Genomic DNA, 17565 nt, shown 5'->3' on the forward strand with positions numbered 1-17565 from the left:
ATCCTATGGACATTTAGATTACTTTTGTTCCAAAATATACTACACATAAAAAGGAGTAGAACTGGATTCCTATCTAACAGGTGAAAACTCACCTAAAGATGTAAAGTAAATTGATAATAATACCTAGCGTTAGGAGTATAATTCAGTGGTAAAGCACACAGATAATGCATTAGAAGCCTGAGTTTTCTCAACAGCAGGGAAAAGCCTGCAGACATACACCATGACTCAGAATATGGGTTCTACAGGGAGCATAGATATTAATTGACTGCACCTTCTCCTTTTAGACCTCTTTTTTTTTTCTGAGGCCTTCAGACACAAAGTTGAAGGCCCTAAAGTTGCTTATCTGATAGGAAGCCACTATAGCGACTTACTAATTATTGTGCCTTAATTGACAGTTGCTGGAGACCTGAAGTTGATGCTGTATTTGTTGATGGTACATACACCACAATTAAGACTCTAACATGTCACCCAAAAAGAGTGAGACTAAACTTCGATGTTGTAGTGCAGACTATCCGGGTACTTATGACGAAATGGCAGAATTGCTTACTCATTAGATATTAAAGAAGCCATGTTCATTTCAGGTCAACTTGAAATCAATAATGTTATCTTTTACATATAGGAAACATGAGAACCCCTTAATACACATGAAATTTTTTCCCATTCTCTGCCTTTGTGAGAGACAGAAATGTTAGGAAAATAAACCAACCCATTTTATGTGTGTTTATAATTATCTTTGTCTGGCTGTCTGTCTTTGTGCATCTGTCTCTGAGTCTGTCTCTGTTTCTTTCTCAGTCAGTCAGTCAGTATGTCTGTCTATATATCCAGCTACCTGTCTATCCATCTGTCTACACTATCATCCTCCCTCTCACACTGTGAGCATGGATGTGTGCATGTGCATGTCCACATGTCTTCCTGATCCCTGGAACTGCAGCTGCAGCCACATGTGAGCTACCTAAGGTAAGCGCCTGGAAATAACCTCAGGTAACTACGTGCTGAGCCCCCTCTCCAGACTGATTTTCAAACAAACCTCTGTTGAAACACAAATTTAGCCCATAATCCTTTATACTTAAATGCTCAGCCACATACAGGCTTAGAGTGATTCTCACAAAAGAAAGCAAGCATGTTTAGTAGACTATGTACTAGAGCAAAAAAGCAAATTAATACATGGCAAAAGACTTTTAAAAGGGATTGAAATTAAAAGAACTTTCTAACATTCTTCATTGAGCAATGAGCTGACGTAAGAAAAGTATACTCATCCATCAGGATTCTGATTATATTAGGGGAAGACGTATGTAACACATAAGTAAGGCAGACTAGTGCAGAGAATCATGAGACCAAGGACATCCTAAACTCTTATATAAATGTTCTTTCTTATAAAAACAGAAAAAATAAAGTGTGTGTGTGTGTGTGTGTGCACGTGTGTGTGTGTGTGTGTGTGTGTGTGTGCACGTGTGTGTGTGTGTGTGTGTGTGTGTGTGTGTGTTTCATAAGTGGAAAACAGAAAACATACAAACTACCTCAATCTCACAACAATGCTAACCCTTTCTAACTTGGATTTTAAGATGAAAAGGGAATGTCTGAATGATGAGGAAAAACCTTGGCTTTGTGGTCATGTATATAAGATGACGCTGGAATGAAGTATGACTAAAGGCAGCCTTAGAGGTACTCTCCTCAGCTGTACAGTAAGACCAATAGGAAGACATTGGTATCTAGGATTGCTCTCACATAATAGATTGTAAATCCTGAATATATGGCAGTCATTTTAATTTGAGCATGTAGAATTAAGCCTGCCATTTGTTCTACAGTGAAAGATACCACTGCTTGGTCTTTGTAGTAATATGTTCTTCCATTAAAGGTCTAGGATTTTGCTGTTTATTGTGGGTGAAGTACATAGTGACCTCAGGGTTAGACCAAGGACCGGGCAAACCACCGGTGATTCTGGAGTCTCAAGGAGAGCTGGTGTACATTCTCCAAACTTAAACAGACATCAGCCCCGCTCAGAGTCTTCTCAAACCATCTCAGTATGCTCCTTTTGTCTTTTTCTGGTACCTTGAACTCCCTTTTTAGCCCAATCAGATTTCAAACTTCCATTTCCTGCATTTATAGGTGAATACCAACAGGCCTGCCTGCCTCCTTGCCTGCTCAATTGCTTCCTTTGTTCATTTTTCTTTTTTCTTTTCTTTTCTTTTTTAGAATTTTGAGTCACAGGTAGCCCAGGCTGACCTCTATCTAATTCAGTATTGTAGCAAGGATGACTGAATACCTGGCCCTCCTGCCTCCAACTCCAAGTACTGGATTTCATTGTGGGCTACACTGTGCTCTCTAGTCTATTTTTAATAATCAAATTTCAGGAGTTTTTGCTAAATTGTTAAGCTCCCCAACTTAAAGAATTTTTCTCTTTTTCACAGACTAACCTGTCGCTCCATGCTAGATACACTATACTAAGGAATCTTCGAGAAGCCAGGATGAGCAATAATAGAATGAGAAGACCTGAAGACTAAACTGCCTTTTCCTTCGAGCGTTGGCAGCTAGCTAATTGCACTGAACCACACTTGAGAGCATTCGTACATTCATATAATGTTCGAGTTTTGACTGTTCTTGTTAATGTACTTTCTTAGGATTAAATGTCAGGATTCTGTTCATACTAAGCAATTTGAAGAAAAAGTGTTTAGTACTGTTTGCATAAAAGAACAAGGAGATGAGCAAGATGAATGCTGGTTTCAATGGGGTTGTTTTAAGAAATCAGCTATTTTCAGAATACATGGGATTTTTTTTCAATGTTAGAGAAACTGTGTAATTTACCATAATCCTTAAGCTCTGGAACCCATACAAGTGATAAGAAGGTTTTATGCACAAAAGCAATCCATGTGAGTGACTGCAACTGTATGAGTATTACACTAGTAAGCTTTTTTTTCTTTTCCATTTTACTGTAACATGAAAGGCAAATTAATTTTTTCTTACTTTTGTCAGAATTCTACATGTAACTTCTTTTATTGTTGGATTTGCAAACACATGAAATTCAATAAAGAGTTGTGAACATTGTTATTTCTTTTTTTGTGTTTGTTTGTTTGTTTGTTTGTTTGTTTCAGTTCTAGGACTGGAGCCCAAGCAGGCCTTAGGGTCAGTGAGATAACACTGCTGACACCAAGCCTGCCCAAATCTTAGAACTCTTTCCTACAAATTTTCCTCTAACATCCTTCATGTACACACACACACACACACACACACACACACACACACACACACACATATGTGCACACAACATAAACACTAAAGAAAATGTAATTTACCTTTTTGGGGGGTCTTTTTGTTATTTTGTCTTTTTTTCCCCAGAGCTGAGGACTGAACCCAGGGCCTTGCTCTTGCTAGAAAAGCACTCTACCAATGAGCTAATAGCATTTGAAATGTAAATGAAGAAAATATATAATTTAAAAAATTTAAAAAAATAAATGAAATTTATAAAGAACCAGGGCCTTAAGCATGTCAGGTAATTCTTTACTATTGTGCTCTCTCTCCAGCTCAAATAACATTTAAATACAAATGCCATTTTTTCCTGACTGAATATTTGGAGTAAGTAATAATAATCTTGCCATGGATGAATCATCAAAATAAGTTTTGGACCTCAGCTCCCAGCTAAACATTCCAAATAGTGACACTGTAATTTTATTTCTTTTAAAGGTGTGTATGTATGATGGTTCATCTCAGTTATTGATGAGCTCTAGAGTAAATTAGGAGAGCATATGTGCTTCTCGAGGATGGTCTTGTGTATGTCCATTAAGGTAGGAAGAGCCACTCAGTATGGGTGACATCATTCCCTGGGCTGTGATTTTACTGTGTGAAAAGGATAAAGTGCATGAATACAAGCTTTCATGCCTGTCCCAAGTTCCCATTGCTCTGATTTCATCACCCTGACACTCTGTAACCTTAAAAGTGAACTACAATACCCCTTTCTTTCTTCCCTAAGTTGCTTTTATCCGGTTGTTTGTTTGTTTGTTTTTGTTTGTTTGTTTGTTTGTTTCGAGACAGAGTTTCTCTGAATGGCTGTGGCTGTCCTGAAACTCACTCTATAGACCAGGGTGGTCTCGAACTCAGAAATCCACCTGCCTCTGCCTCCCAAGTGCTGGGATTAAGGGCATGCAGCACCAAGTGCAGCTTTTTCTGTTTTTTTTTTTTTTCTTTTTCTTTTTTTTTTTTTAGCACAGTGACATGAATATAAATAAGGAGCCAGTACTTTTAAGAATAACAAAGGAAGTCTTGTCCTCACATTGAGTGGCTTCTCTGTGGATAATTAGATACAGTGTAGTGACATGAGAACAATTCAAGTCTATACTTTCACACTGTTTCCTTAACAAAATTAACAATGGCTTAAAATTATTTATATTATTGGACTGAAAAATGTAGCGATCATTGAGGCAGTCCTCAAGTTTTTGGTTATCCTGCCTCAGCCTCCAAGATCCACGGAATGTAGATGTGCTTGGCTCTGGCTTGCCCTGTCCTGCCCTAATATCATTTATATGGCCAATTACTTTGAGAGCAAATGTGTATTCTCCCTTTAAAAAATATTATGAATTGTGAAAGATTTGTATGTATTTTCTAAATTTTTTTTGCTGTCAATGTGTTCCCTTTTATTTGTTCAGCTCTTGAAAAAGGGAGTAACATAGGGTTATTGCCTGCCTTCCTTCCTTCCTTCCTTTCTTTCTTTCTTTCTTTCTTTCTTTCTTTCTTTCTTTCTTTCTTTCTTTCTTTCTTTCTGCCTTTCTTTCTTTCTTCCTTTCCTTCTTTCCTTCTTTCTTTCTTTCTTTCTTTTTTGTTTATTTTATTAAATATTTTCTTTATTTACATTTCAAATGCTATCCAGACAGTTCCCTACACCCTCCCCCACCCTGCTTCCCTACCCACCAACTCCCACATCTTGACCCTGGTGTTCCCCTGTACTGGGGTATATAAAGTTTCCAAGACCTAGGGGCCTCTCTTCCCAATGATGGCCGACTAGGCCATCTGCTACATATGCAGCTAGAGACACGAGCTCTGGGGTACTGTTAAGTTCATACTGTTCTTACACCTATAGGTTTGCAGACCCCTTCAGTTCAATGTGTACCTTCTCTACCTCCTCCATTGGGGGCCCTGTGTTCCATCCTATAGATGACTGTGAGCATCCACTTCTGTATATTTGCCAGGGAATTGCATAGCCTCATAGGAGACAGCTATATCAGGGACCCTTCAGCAAAATCTTGCTGGCATATGTAATAGTGTCTGGGTCTGGTGGCTGATTATGAGATGGATACCCGGGTGGGGCACTCTCTGGATAGTCCATCCTTTCGTGGGGCTCATGTATTCCAGGCTGGCCTCCTGCTTGCTATGACACCAAGGATAACTTTGAACTTTTGGGCTTCCTGCCTCCATCTTCCAAGTGCTGAGGTTATAGGTGCTACAGTCTTTGTGTATGCCAAATAAGCCCTCTACCAAATGAGCTGCATCTTCAGCCCAAAAATATTTCTTCTGGTACAAAATTAATACATCGTCATTGGAGAAATTTGAAAAGGCATAAAATGCAAAAATATACATACCCACATATAGCCATTGCATTGTTGAACCTCATGATAGAAAAAGTACAAATTTGTTCCTATTAAAAAAATCTTAAGATAATTCTGCACAGTGCTACAACAACTGTAGTGAGACGTTCCACTCATAGTGTGACTTATTGGCAAACTTCACTTACCAATACATTCCTAAGAGTTGAAAAATGTTCTCACTCTCTAAGATTAATTGAAACTTCTATGCTAAGTGAAAGTGGAAAATTAACCAGCTGCCTTTACTGTTTATGTCGATATTAATATTAATTAGAAAATTAATAATAAATTAATAAATCAAAAACTCGCTAGACCACAATAAGAAAGCTACCAAAAGGCAATATATAAATCATAGCAATCCAATATTGATATTGCACCTTGTTCTAATTTGGTATATGATGTTGTGCTTAAAATATGACTGTAGAGCTGATACTAAAACATGATTGAGTGCAGGAGAATCTTTCATGACAAGGAATTATCTGGGAAAAAATGTTGATAGTGCCTTCATATTCAAGAGGAACAAGAAAAAGAAATAAAATGCAGAGTATGGCATCTATCTTACATTTATAGTGGCCCTTTTTTAAATAATGGAAACTATTCTTCATGTGCCTGCTAAATTATGAATAATAGAAATAAGGTACTTTTCTGTATTAATACTGATAATTGAATAATGCATGTAGTCCTTCGGACATTCTCCTGCAAAATACAAAGATTTCAAACTGAAGGGTTTTTTTTTCAATTATAAAATTGTTAAAATTGTATTATTTGTGTGTGTGATTACATATTCTCAAGAGTATAAATGCCACTGGGACTCACATGTGGAAATCAAAAGACAGCTTGGCTGACCCAGTTAATCTACCACCATAGTTGGTATCTGAAGATTGAGTTTTTTTAAAGGTTATTTACTTTATGTATATGAGTACACTATTGTTGTCTTCAGACACAACAGAAGAGTGCATTGGATTCCATTACAGATGGTTGTGAGCCACCATGTGTTTGCTGGGAATTGAACTCTGGGAATTGAGCACAGGACCTCTGGAAGACTGATTTCAAGTCTTCAGGTTTGCATGGCAAGTTCTTTTAAGTCCGAGCCATCTCACTGGCACCGTCTCACTGTTCAAAAATACTGTCATACTTTTGTATGTTGTAGATGATGAGTGTGAGTGAGGGTGCATGGGCATGCCTGGCTCAGGTTCTCTCCTTTCGCTGTAGGCTCTTGGGGATCAAATACAGCTTCTCAGAACGTCAGTTTGTACTGCCAATTACTTTTACCCACCGAGCCTTCTGATGCTCTTGCATTTACCTCCCACTTGTGATTACAGGTCTACAAGATCACACCCAGTTTTGCAACTCTGGGGATCCAACCAGGGTTTATGTGTGATAGGAAAACAATCTACCAAGTGCCTCAAATCTCCATCCTCTCTCACCTTGAGTATCATATCTGGGAAACATCAAAATTTTAGACCAGGATTCAGACAAGATAGTATCTTTGGGATGCAGGCAAAGAGTCCTTTCTGGGCAATTTCTGGCTTACAGATGGAGGAGCTATGGCTCAAGCTTGTTGACCTGCATCATGACATCCAACAGCCATCCACAAAACACATCTTCAAAAGCTGTCCTTTACCATTCTGACTTATAAAACAAAAATGTTTGCTCTGTTATGAAAGGGAGGGGATTAACATATTTGGAATTTAAACCATTATTCAAAGATAATAAAACTAAGTGTTTAAGCAAACCCAGAAGTAATGGGAATTTTTCCTTAACTATGTCATAGCTATTGCCCTATGTCTATGTTCCAGCAGTTTGGCAGACACCAGCCTGGTACTGACTCCATTTTCTCTAGTAAGGTTATGGTTGGTATCTGCAATCTGTACAGCTCTTCCAGTTTTGTGGCATAATGTTCTCTTATATTTTGGTCCCTAGAGTACTTGGATCCACATTACAATGCATCTATTTCCCACAAATAAAATCTGTTCCTGGGGCAAGAGAGCATCAAACATGAGTGGCATCACTGAGCAAGAAAATGGGTGCCACAAATTTACAATCTGTTCCCAATGACACGCCCATGTACAGTGCACAACTTGTGAGCCTTGTGGCCTCACAGGATGTGGGAGCAGTGAGGAAGGATGAGAAGAACAATACCTCTTACTTGCTGTCTCTACTTTCATCCTTCTTTTCTGGTCACAATCAATTTCTCCATTGTATGTATGCACTTTCCCATTGCTGGGCTGCTAAGCAGTTTCCAGAGAGATTTTGCTAAATTATGTTCATAGAGAAGTTCCATGTAGTATATATTTACAACATATGCTTAGCTCATTCTATATGGTAATTTTCTAGAAGAGAGCTGGACCAAATGGTACACGTGTAGAATGCTATATAGTATAATAAATTGCAGCACTGGAAGACTGAACTGTTTAACAAACAGCTCTACTTCTAAAAAGTGTATATTTTCTCATATGTAAATAGACTGAGAATGCAGAATTGCTTGCCATGAGTGATTAAACCTCAGCCACATCACTCACAAGTCACTCCTTATTTGCCTTGAATAACAGAAGCAAGGGAATATAAATTATAGTGTTAAGCACTTCAAAGAGCCAAGCTTTCTTCCATTTGTTAGAATGTGAACAAAGAAACAGTGACTTGCTTCAATTCACTATGCTTCTCTCACCTGGACCTAATGTTTCAAGGTTGATCCTCAGAGCAGTATTGACAGCATCAACTGGGAACTTGCAAAATCCCAGGCATCACTTAATAACTCTTGAATAAGAGACTCCAATTACAGGACCCAGGAACCCACATTTAAAAAAAAAAAAACCCTAATCTCTCAGGTGATACACTGTAATGATTATGATTAGCAACTGAGAATATTGACTGAGATGGTTGAAGTTATAGTCTATGTGGGGCTCTGTGTCCTTCCTCTCTCTCAATGCTTTGAATTCCTATGAAAAAGAATGGTTTTATTTGGAATTATGTTTGTGCATGTGGATATGAGAATGTGGGTACAGAAAGCCACAGAGGCCACGGAGGAGTGTTGAGTTCCTTCGAGCTGGAGTTGCAGGAAGTTGTGAGCTAAGGTGTCAAGTGCTCTTCTGCTCATTTCTACATTCACAGTGGAGTTTGCTTTTGCTTTGATAGGCATTTTTCCCTATGTGTGTCTGTTGGGACTCAAACGTGCTATGAGATCAGAAACTTGGGGCAATCCACCTTCCTCTACCTCATGAGTGCTTACAGCTATGTGATACCATGATTAGCAAGAAAAGTTAGGGGTTTGGTCCTAAAACCTAGAAAAAATGCTGGGCTTAAGAATGAAGTACCTTGTAAGCATCTACTGAGATGATCATGCGATTTTTTAAGTTTGTTTATATAGTGGGTTACTTTGATAAATTTTCCTCTGTTGAACCATCCCTGCATCCTTATTTTTGATTTTTATGGTTGGAAATCTAATAAGGGGTCCAGTGCCCTCTAGGCAAAGGGCTCTAACATCACCAAATGAGTCACATCTCCAGCCTTCCATTGTTTTATACCTGTTGCATAATAAAATGCTTAGCATATAGAAAATTTTCAATAACTGTTTGTTAAATGCAACTAATGCTCGCATAAAAACAGAGTTTGGAATACAAATCCAAATATTGTATGATAGAAACAAGAGAGAGAGGCTGGAGCTCAATGGCAAGGTGCTTGCTCAGCATGCTGTGCCACTGAATTTCATGCACAGCACCTCAAAATGGGAGTAACAGGTAAAGTTTGGAGATTCAAATTTGAGTTAAATTGCTTGGATGCCCACATGGGTGAGCCTGGGTAAACTGGATATGGTGGCACACCCCTGAAATCCCAGCATTCTCAAAGTAGAACCTGTAGGGTCAGAAGTTCAAGGCTAACTAGAAAGGTCTAAGGCAGCCTTGGATAAAGGAAAACATGTTTCAATCCAATACATGAATCAATATACACATTACAGACTGGGTGGCTGGTAGTGGTAATGTCCCCCTGTTAACCCAGTACTCTGAAGCAGAGACAGGGAAAGGTCAGTTTCAAGGTCAGCCTCAGCTATATACAAAGCTCTAAATCAAAATAAACAAATAAGCTAACAATACATACACACACACACTCACTCACTCACACACACACACACACACACACACACACACACACAGGGAAAAAGGGAACATGAAAGAGGGGAATGGGCAAACACAAAAATCACCAAAGTGTTGGGCTAAGGTGATAGGAAATTTATACTTTTCCATATTCACTTTTTCTATATTTTACACATTTTAAAAGAATCATATTTTACTTACATTGTAAAAGGAGCAATCATTTTTATGGGTAAAATTATGTTGAATCTGGCTTTCACCTCTGAGGCTGTGTGGGTTTTTGGTTTTGTTGTGTCTGAAAGGGTGCCCTCCTCCATGACAGCCAGCAGAAGGCAGCATTCAACATCCAAAAAAAAAAAAAAAAAATTAGCCTGGCCCTAACTTAGATGAACTGCTTTTTAAGATAATTATAATAGAGTCTGGGGACGGTGCATGTTGCTTGATTTTTGTTGTTACTAATATTGTAAGATGGCAGAGTGCTTGCTACCCATCAGTGAGGTCTTCGATTCGGTCCCAGCTCTGAAGAAAAACACATGTACTTGAAAACTTGTTTTTGAACCTCAATATTGTTTATCTGGGCCCACTTTGCTCTTCCAAAGACTACATTGCCTTTACTGAAGGCAAGCTACATCAAATGACATACCAGGTGAATATTATAAGTCGTCCTGTGAAGGAGCAGTGTCATCTGCAATACAACTGTATTTGGAAACGTCATCTTCTTACTGAGCTTAGCTGTCTGCTCCCTGTGGAGTGGAAACTCCACAAACATTTTAAAGCTACACCTGTGTGTCCCACCAAAGGTGCTGGTGACTGAACACATGACTCACACATCATACATGGGTAAGTTCTCCCATCTACCACCAAGCTTCAGATTTGTCAGCCATCTCTCCACACACACATTAAGCATTTGAAATTAGACACTACTGATATTAGATGATAGCAACGTTCAGAAGAACGTCCAGAGGATTTTGAGGATCTTCTGTCCTCAAGTAATCGATTACAGACTTCAAATTGCAGAAAAAGCTAGAATGGCTGATCAAGAAAAAACAAAAAAACAAAACAAAACAAACAAACAAACAAACAAAAAAACCGTATTTCCAAGGCAGGAGTTGGGGTGGAGGAAAAAGATAAGATGGAAAACCACTCTGCCATAAAGGACCTGGGTACTTCTGGCTCACAGCCACAGATCATGGCTTATCTTAATGGGGCCCTGGGTGCAACTTGGATCCTTACACTTACTGGCAAGTACTTGGCCAACTGAGCCATTTCCCCAAATCTGTGTTGTCTTTTCTATACATCCTAAAGGTGCTAGAGACAAAAGAAAATTGAGATAATTTTTACTCCCTAAATTTGAGCCAAACTATGAATATACTTTTTTTTCCAGTGTCAGTCTCAGTCTGTGGTAGGCGTCAAGAGTGGACCTGCCTGACTTCCCATTTAGAGTAATAGAGAGTAGCTTCAATGACAAGTGGTCCCATATACATCAATAAGTTTCTCCACTGCTCACACTCTACAGCTCAGTTGGACACTGCTCAACTGAGCTGCACATATATTCTCCCTCTACAACCCATGATAAAGGAAGTGGATGTTCTCTGGAACATTCCAACTCCACTGCAGAGACCCAGAACAGAGTAACAATCACTAGTCTGTACAATTCCTGAGTGCATATCAAGTGACTTCTTTTGTGAAGCTAGACTCCAGAAAATCAAATAACCCCATTTAAAAATGAGGTACAGAGCTAAACAAAGAATTCTCAACTGAGGAATACCGAAGGACTGAGAGCACCTGAAAAAATGTTCAACATAATTAAGCATCAGGGAAATGCAAATCAAAAGAAACAAGATTTGATTGAGCTCTTCACTAAAGTCTTATAGAATTCTCTACTAAAACCATCTGGCCCTGGGCTTTTATTGGTTGGGAGGTTCTTAATGACTGCTTCTATTTCCTTGGGGAATTATGGAACTGTTTAGATGGTTTAACTAACCCTTTTTATTATAGAATATTTTCTTTATTTACATTTCAAATGTTATCCCCTTTCAGTGCCCCCCCCTTTCCGGAAACCCCCTATCCCATCCTCCCTGTCCCTACTTCTATGAGGGTGTTCCTACACCCACTCCTAACTCCCTGACCTAAAATTCCCCTACAATGGAGGATATATTCACAGGACCAAGGTCCTCTCCTCCCACTGGTGCCTGAGAAGGCCATCCTCTGCTACATATGCAGCTGGAGCCATGGGTCCCTTCATGTGTTTCTGTGTTTGGTAGCTTAGTCGGGTTACCTAATCTTGATTTAACTTTGGTACATGGTATCTGTCTAGAAAACCAGCCATTTCATTCAGATTTTCCAGTTTTGTCAAGTACATGCTTTTGAATGAATTTTTAATTTCCTCATTTTCTGTTGTTATGCCTCCCATTTCATTTCTGATTTTGTTAATTTGGATACTGCTTCAGTGCCTTTTAGTGAGTTTGATTAAGGATTTATCTATCATGTTGATTTTATAAAAAAAATAAATTAATTACAAACAAAAAACAAATCACCCAGCTCTTGATTTTCCTGAGTATTTGTTTTGTTCTCTTTGTGTCTAATTGATTTTTTCAACCCTGAGTTTGACTATTTTTTGCCATCTAAACCTATTGCATGTTTTTGCTTCTTTTTATTCTAGAGCTTTCAGGAAAAGTCTCTCTTTTTAAAATTTTTTTATTTTTTGATTTTTATTTATTTATTTTTATTAGATATTTTCTCTTTTTAATATTTTTATTAGGTATTTTCCTCATTTACATTTCCAATGCAGTCCCAAAAGTCCCCCATACCCTCCCCGCCCCCCCCCCACTACCCTTCCAACCCACTCCTACTTTTTGGCCCTGGCCTTCCCCTGTACTGGGGCATATAAAGTTTGTGTGTCCAATGGGCCTCTCTTTCCAGTGATGGCCGACTAGGCCATCTTTTGATACATATGCAGCTAGAGTCAAGAGCTCGGGGGTACTGGTTAGTTCATAATGTTGTTCCACCTAGAGGGTTGCAGATCCCTTTAGCTTCTTGGGTACTTTCTCTAGCTCCTCCATTGTGGGCCCTGTGATCCATCCAATAGCTGACTGTGAGCATCCACTTTTGTGTTTGCTAGGCCGCGGCATAGTCTCACAAGAGACAGCTATATCTGGGTCCTTTCGGCAAAATCTTGCTACTGTATGCAGTGGTGTCAGCGTTTGGAGGCTGATTATGTGGTGGATACCCAGATGTGGCAGTGTCTAGATGGTCTTTCCTTTCATCACAGCTCCAAACATTGTCTCTATAACTGCTATCATGGGTGTTTTGTTCCCAATTCTAAGAAGGGGCAAAGTGAGAGTTTGAGAGCAAAGAAAACTTATCCTATTACAATGTAATGACCTTTCAGTTGAAATTGTGCTGCATTTGTTCATGTGTTTGTGTATTCATTACTTTGTTTATTCACCTCTTGATTTTTTATGTGAAACTTCATAGTGTAGGGCCAACCTGTCCTGAAACAATACTGTAGTCAAAAGGCTGTCCTAAAATCCAGTATTTACTGAGCCTGGCCTCCAATGCAATCCTTCTGCTTCTGCAGTTTAAGACATGAAATTGTAGATAAAATCTGCAGGTGATGATCATTCGGGGATGTGATATTTTCATTTGTTTGGTTTGGCTTTTAAGAAAGTGTTTCCTTTAAAGCCTGCTGGCTGGAGACACCCATTGTGGTTGAGGATGACAGTAAATCCCCCCTACTTCTGCTTTTAACAGTGCTGGGATTTTGCATATACACAGTCCTACCTGGAGTACTCTTCAAAATAGACAAGCTGATTTTTAAAAACTACAATACCATGCTCATGTAATACACTGGAACATTAAATGACTGCTGGCTAGGCTGAGTTCTAGGACATAGTGCATGCTTGCAAGCATGAGAATCTGAGTTTGATGCCCGGGATAATGTACTGGAAACCTAATAATATCCTCGAATATGTGTAGGTAAGAAAACGTAATGAGGGTAGGTCAAGATGATAAGAGTTATTTACATGGCCTCTTAAGCTACAGCATAAGTTCATGACCAGATAGAAATACTTCAAAAATGTAGATAAAACATGTACTTCAAATGTATAATTTCCTTCCAATTTGAATGGGAAGTACATAAGTTTAAAAATTCTTTCGGATTTGGGCTTAGTTGCCCTTTCCAATTATAAAACCATAGTCTGCATTCTATCCTCCTCTAGGAACCCCTGAGTCATATTCTGATAGAACCTTGTGGGGAAACCCCCACTCAATTCCCGATTAGGCGTGCACCCAAAGAATCATGAATAGACTGACCTGATGTAATTACACGAGGTAGTTTAATTACGGAGCTCTGGACCAACATGCATCCCACACAGGAGATAATGGATGTCGGCCATGAGGTTTGAAAGCTAGGGGTGGTTATGGGTTAAGGGGCTTAGGGGTGTGGAATTCAGCATAGGACACACTATTGCCTTATTCAAACATCAGCAAAAAATTACATGTATGGTTTGTTTTTCTTTTTCTTTTTCTCAGCCCCAGGCTCACAAACAACCAGCAATTTCTGAGTACTTTATATGACTTACAGGTCTTGAAATTTCATCTTTCTTTCATTCCCCTCTTCTTCTACTAAGTAATTCTAATCTTAGAATTTCAGAAGTCTATTTCTCTATGTGGAGAATAGAAATCATATTCTTTTTCTATCTTAACTATAGCTTGGTACTGATGCTGGAGGACCATAAGTTGTAACAAAAATAGAATATGAAGGAATAGTAAAGAGGACTTGGCAGGGGCCCTTCTAGCGAGGCTTGAGGGTCTGTGCATGATGTAGATATACATAGATCAGATCTCTGGCTAGAACTGGTGAGATGTCTTTGGGGAACCCGGCTCATTTGCTGTAGCTAGTTGTGACCAGACTACTTTCTGCACCACCTTTTAAGTTATCATACAGATAATTATTATAACAACATAGGTTTAAACACATCATTTAAGACTGTGATGGGCATGGAAGTCCCATAAAGGATCTCAAAAAGAGTAAGGCTGAATCAAGATGGAGTATTTCGAGTTCCAAATAGGGCAAGGGGAAGGAGCACCACGTCTGTGCCAGTCTCCATGATTAATTTTGTCAAGAACTCTTTTAGAGTTCTATTCATTCTTTCTATCTGTCCTGAGCTCTGAGGTCTGCACACACAATGTAATTTTCATTTGACCTCTAAATACTTGGCCACATCCTGACTTACCTGGGCAACAAAGACAGGGCCATTATCTGACACTATTGCTTTTGGCACTCCGAACCTTGGAAAATTTTTCTTTAATAATCTTGATGACTATCTGAACAGTCTCATTTTTACAGGGAAAAGCTTCTATCCATCTTGAGAATGTTCACAAAAACCAGAAGGTATTCATACACATATTTTTCTCAGTAAAGTCTAACTCTCAGTAGATGTCGGGTCTGTCTTCCCATGGTAGGACTAGTTTTCTTTCTCCAGTTTCTACTATTCTATACAGGGTTTCTTTTACCAGTCTTAATTTGTCTATAACTTGATAGTCTTCAGACTGCCAGGATCATTGCTTTTTGGCATACCTGTTTGGTGGTTTGATCTGCCATCTGATTTCTTTTAGCCACAGCAACTTAGGCCTTTCTCTGCAGATGTCAACAGCCCTCTTTGTCTGTATATTGCTCTGTACAGTGGCAAAAGCATACCTGCTGTCAGTGTAGACTCCTCTTTTACCATTTATAGAGCTTGTATCAAAGCCACAAGTTCAGCTTTCTGTCTACCACTGAGCTGTTGTCCCCACCTTCTGCTTACCTTCAACCTCGAGGCTACTGCCATCCATGTACCAGCTCAAACTCTCAGGCCAAGGCTGATCTGATCCTTCAGATCATTTCGAGTATCAGTTTCTTTTGCCAGAATGTCATCACAGTGATGAGTAGGTGAAGTCTCAGCCAGTAGGGCAGTGAAGGTCACTCGTTCAGTCAACAAAAAGCACTGATAATGTGTCCGTCATTCAGGAGAACGGTTGGATAATGTTTTCAAGAAGTCAGCCATCGGTCAGGGGGGCTGAACCACACTTTCTAGGGCATGTGCCAAGTTTTGTCTCAGAGTCAATTTATCTGCGTCTTTGACCAGAAGCCACTATGTGCAGACAAGCAGGTCATTCTACAGCCACCGGGTCTAATTTCTTACAAGTATGCCACAGGTCTTTTCCAGTGTCCCAATCTTTGAGTAAGAACCTCTTTAGCAATAGCTTTGTTCTCAGTCACATCTAGGAGTCCCAAAGCTGGGAACAACTTTAAGTCAGTCTTAATGGCATCCAAGGCCTATTGTTCCTTATTTCTCTATATGAAGGGCTGTTTATCTCTTTAATTCAGCAAAACCTGAAATCCACAATCTGCAAAAGCCTGCAGTGCCCAGGAACTTTTCTAACTTGTTTTGCACTGGTCGGTGGGGGAATATGAAACACAGTCTGTATTCTAGCTGCTTCCACAGGTAGGCCACCGGCCTCTTCTAAGGACTCAGCTTCTGTGTTAGCACCCCTTTTGCTATCTCTTTACTTTTAGCCACGAACAGGTGAAGGGTTTGGACATGAGGGGGGCTCCTCTTCTTTTTGTTGGGGCAGTCTCTCACCCAGTGCCATTTTCTTTACAGTAAACACATTGATCTTTAGCCAAAAGCTTTCTTTTGTTGCCAGGTACTATCTAAGTTTTCTATTTTCCCTGACTTTTGTGGCCAGAATTTCATTTCTCTTTTCTCTTTTTAATTCTCTGGCTTCCTGTTTCTTACAGATCATTTCTAAGTGCTAGCATTATTAGCATGTGCCACTTTGCTAGGTTCTAGTCTTTGTCATTTACCTCTCTTTGCTCCTGTTTCCTAACTGTAACGGAGATCTCATGTAATGTTTTCTCTCTCTCTCTCTCTCTCTCTCTCTCTCTCTCTCTATATATATATATATATATATATATATATATATATATATATATATCCTCTTTGTCTTTGTTTCCTTTGGATGTTATCTAATTATCACATCTTTATCCTGTCACTTATCTTCTTTCATAGTTCTCTTCTACCCTGGTTAATCTTTCTGTCTCACAGCACATCTCTGATTCTGTCTCTGGTCTCTGTCTTTGTCAGCCTCATGTTTCCTTAACTCTTCTTCTTGTCTGACTCTTATTTACTGGTTCTTCCTCTAAATATTTATTCATTTAGAGTATCTCTCTCTCTCTCATCTCAGACTTCTCTAATCTCCTTCATCTCTATTTTTACTTTTCTTCACTGTTAAGCTCTCTATTTACCACTGTCATCCATCTCTCCTGAGTATGCTGAAGCTTTGCTCTTAGCTCACTTCTTTGCAGACCTCTATCCTTCCTTCGTTTCTCTTCCTCTGCACTTTCTTACCGACTTACCCTGTCCTTCTCTTAACTTCTGTAACTTCCTATTAGCTTGGTCAGATTGTTGGGTCACTTTTTAGTCCTATAGAGATGAGACCCCCATCAGAGCCTGGCAGTTAGATTCGCAGGTGCTCCTTACCTTGAACAGAAACCCCAAGTGGGCAGATTCCTCCCTCACTGGAGCTTGGAACAGACTCACTGCCAGCAGCTCAGGGCGGGGATTCCCTAGAAGAGAAAACATGTAGGGCAGGGAAGGGAGCACAGCTCTCACAGCTGGCTGTACCAGGCCACCCATCTCTCAAAGTGAAAGCACTTTTTCTTTTAACAAGAGACGGGATACAGGGGACAGGGGAATGAGAAGCAGCCAGGGAACCCGTGGCGCACTTGACTGGCCACTCCCACAGCCTCCTCTATCTCCCCTTCGGCAGCCACAATATCCAGGGCCACTGACTTCTCAGGGACCACCCCTCTTTTTCTCCGAGTTTCCTGATCTTATTTCTCCCTAGGCTCCAGGTCCATG

The 17565-nt window shown here is 39.6% G+C and overlaps 1 protein-coding gene across 1 annotated transcript in view; it reads left to right on the forward strand.

The window, feature by feature from the left end:
• The window catches only part of Gm15091 (predicted gene 15091), a 43365-nt gene extending 40320 nt beyond the window's left edge, over positions 1-3045 (forward strand). Inside the window, exon 7 of the mRNA NM_001122735.1 lies at positions 2409-3045. Coding sequence (NP_001116207.1) covers positions 2409-2445 — 37 coding nt within the window. The 3' untranslated portion in view covers positions 2446-3045. The remainder of the gene's footprint in view (positions 1-2408) is intronic.
• The last annotated feature ends 14520 nt before the right edge of the window (positions 3046-17565 follow it).

The sequence above is a fragment of the Mus musculus genome, chromosome X (assembly GCF_000001635.26).
Source record: "Mus musculus strain C57BL/6J chromosome X, GRCm38.p6 C57BL/6J".
NCBI lineage: Eukaryota > Metazoa > Chordata > Mammalia > Rodentia > Muridae > Mus > Mus musculus.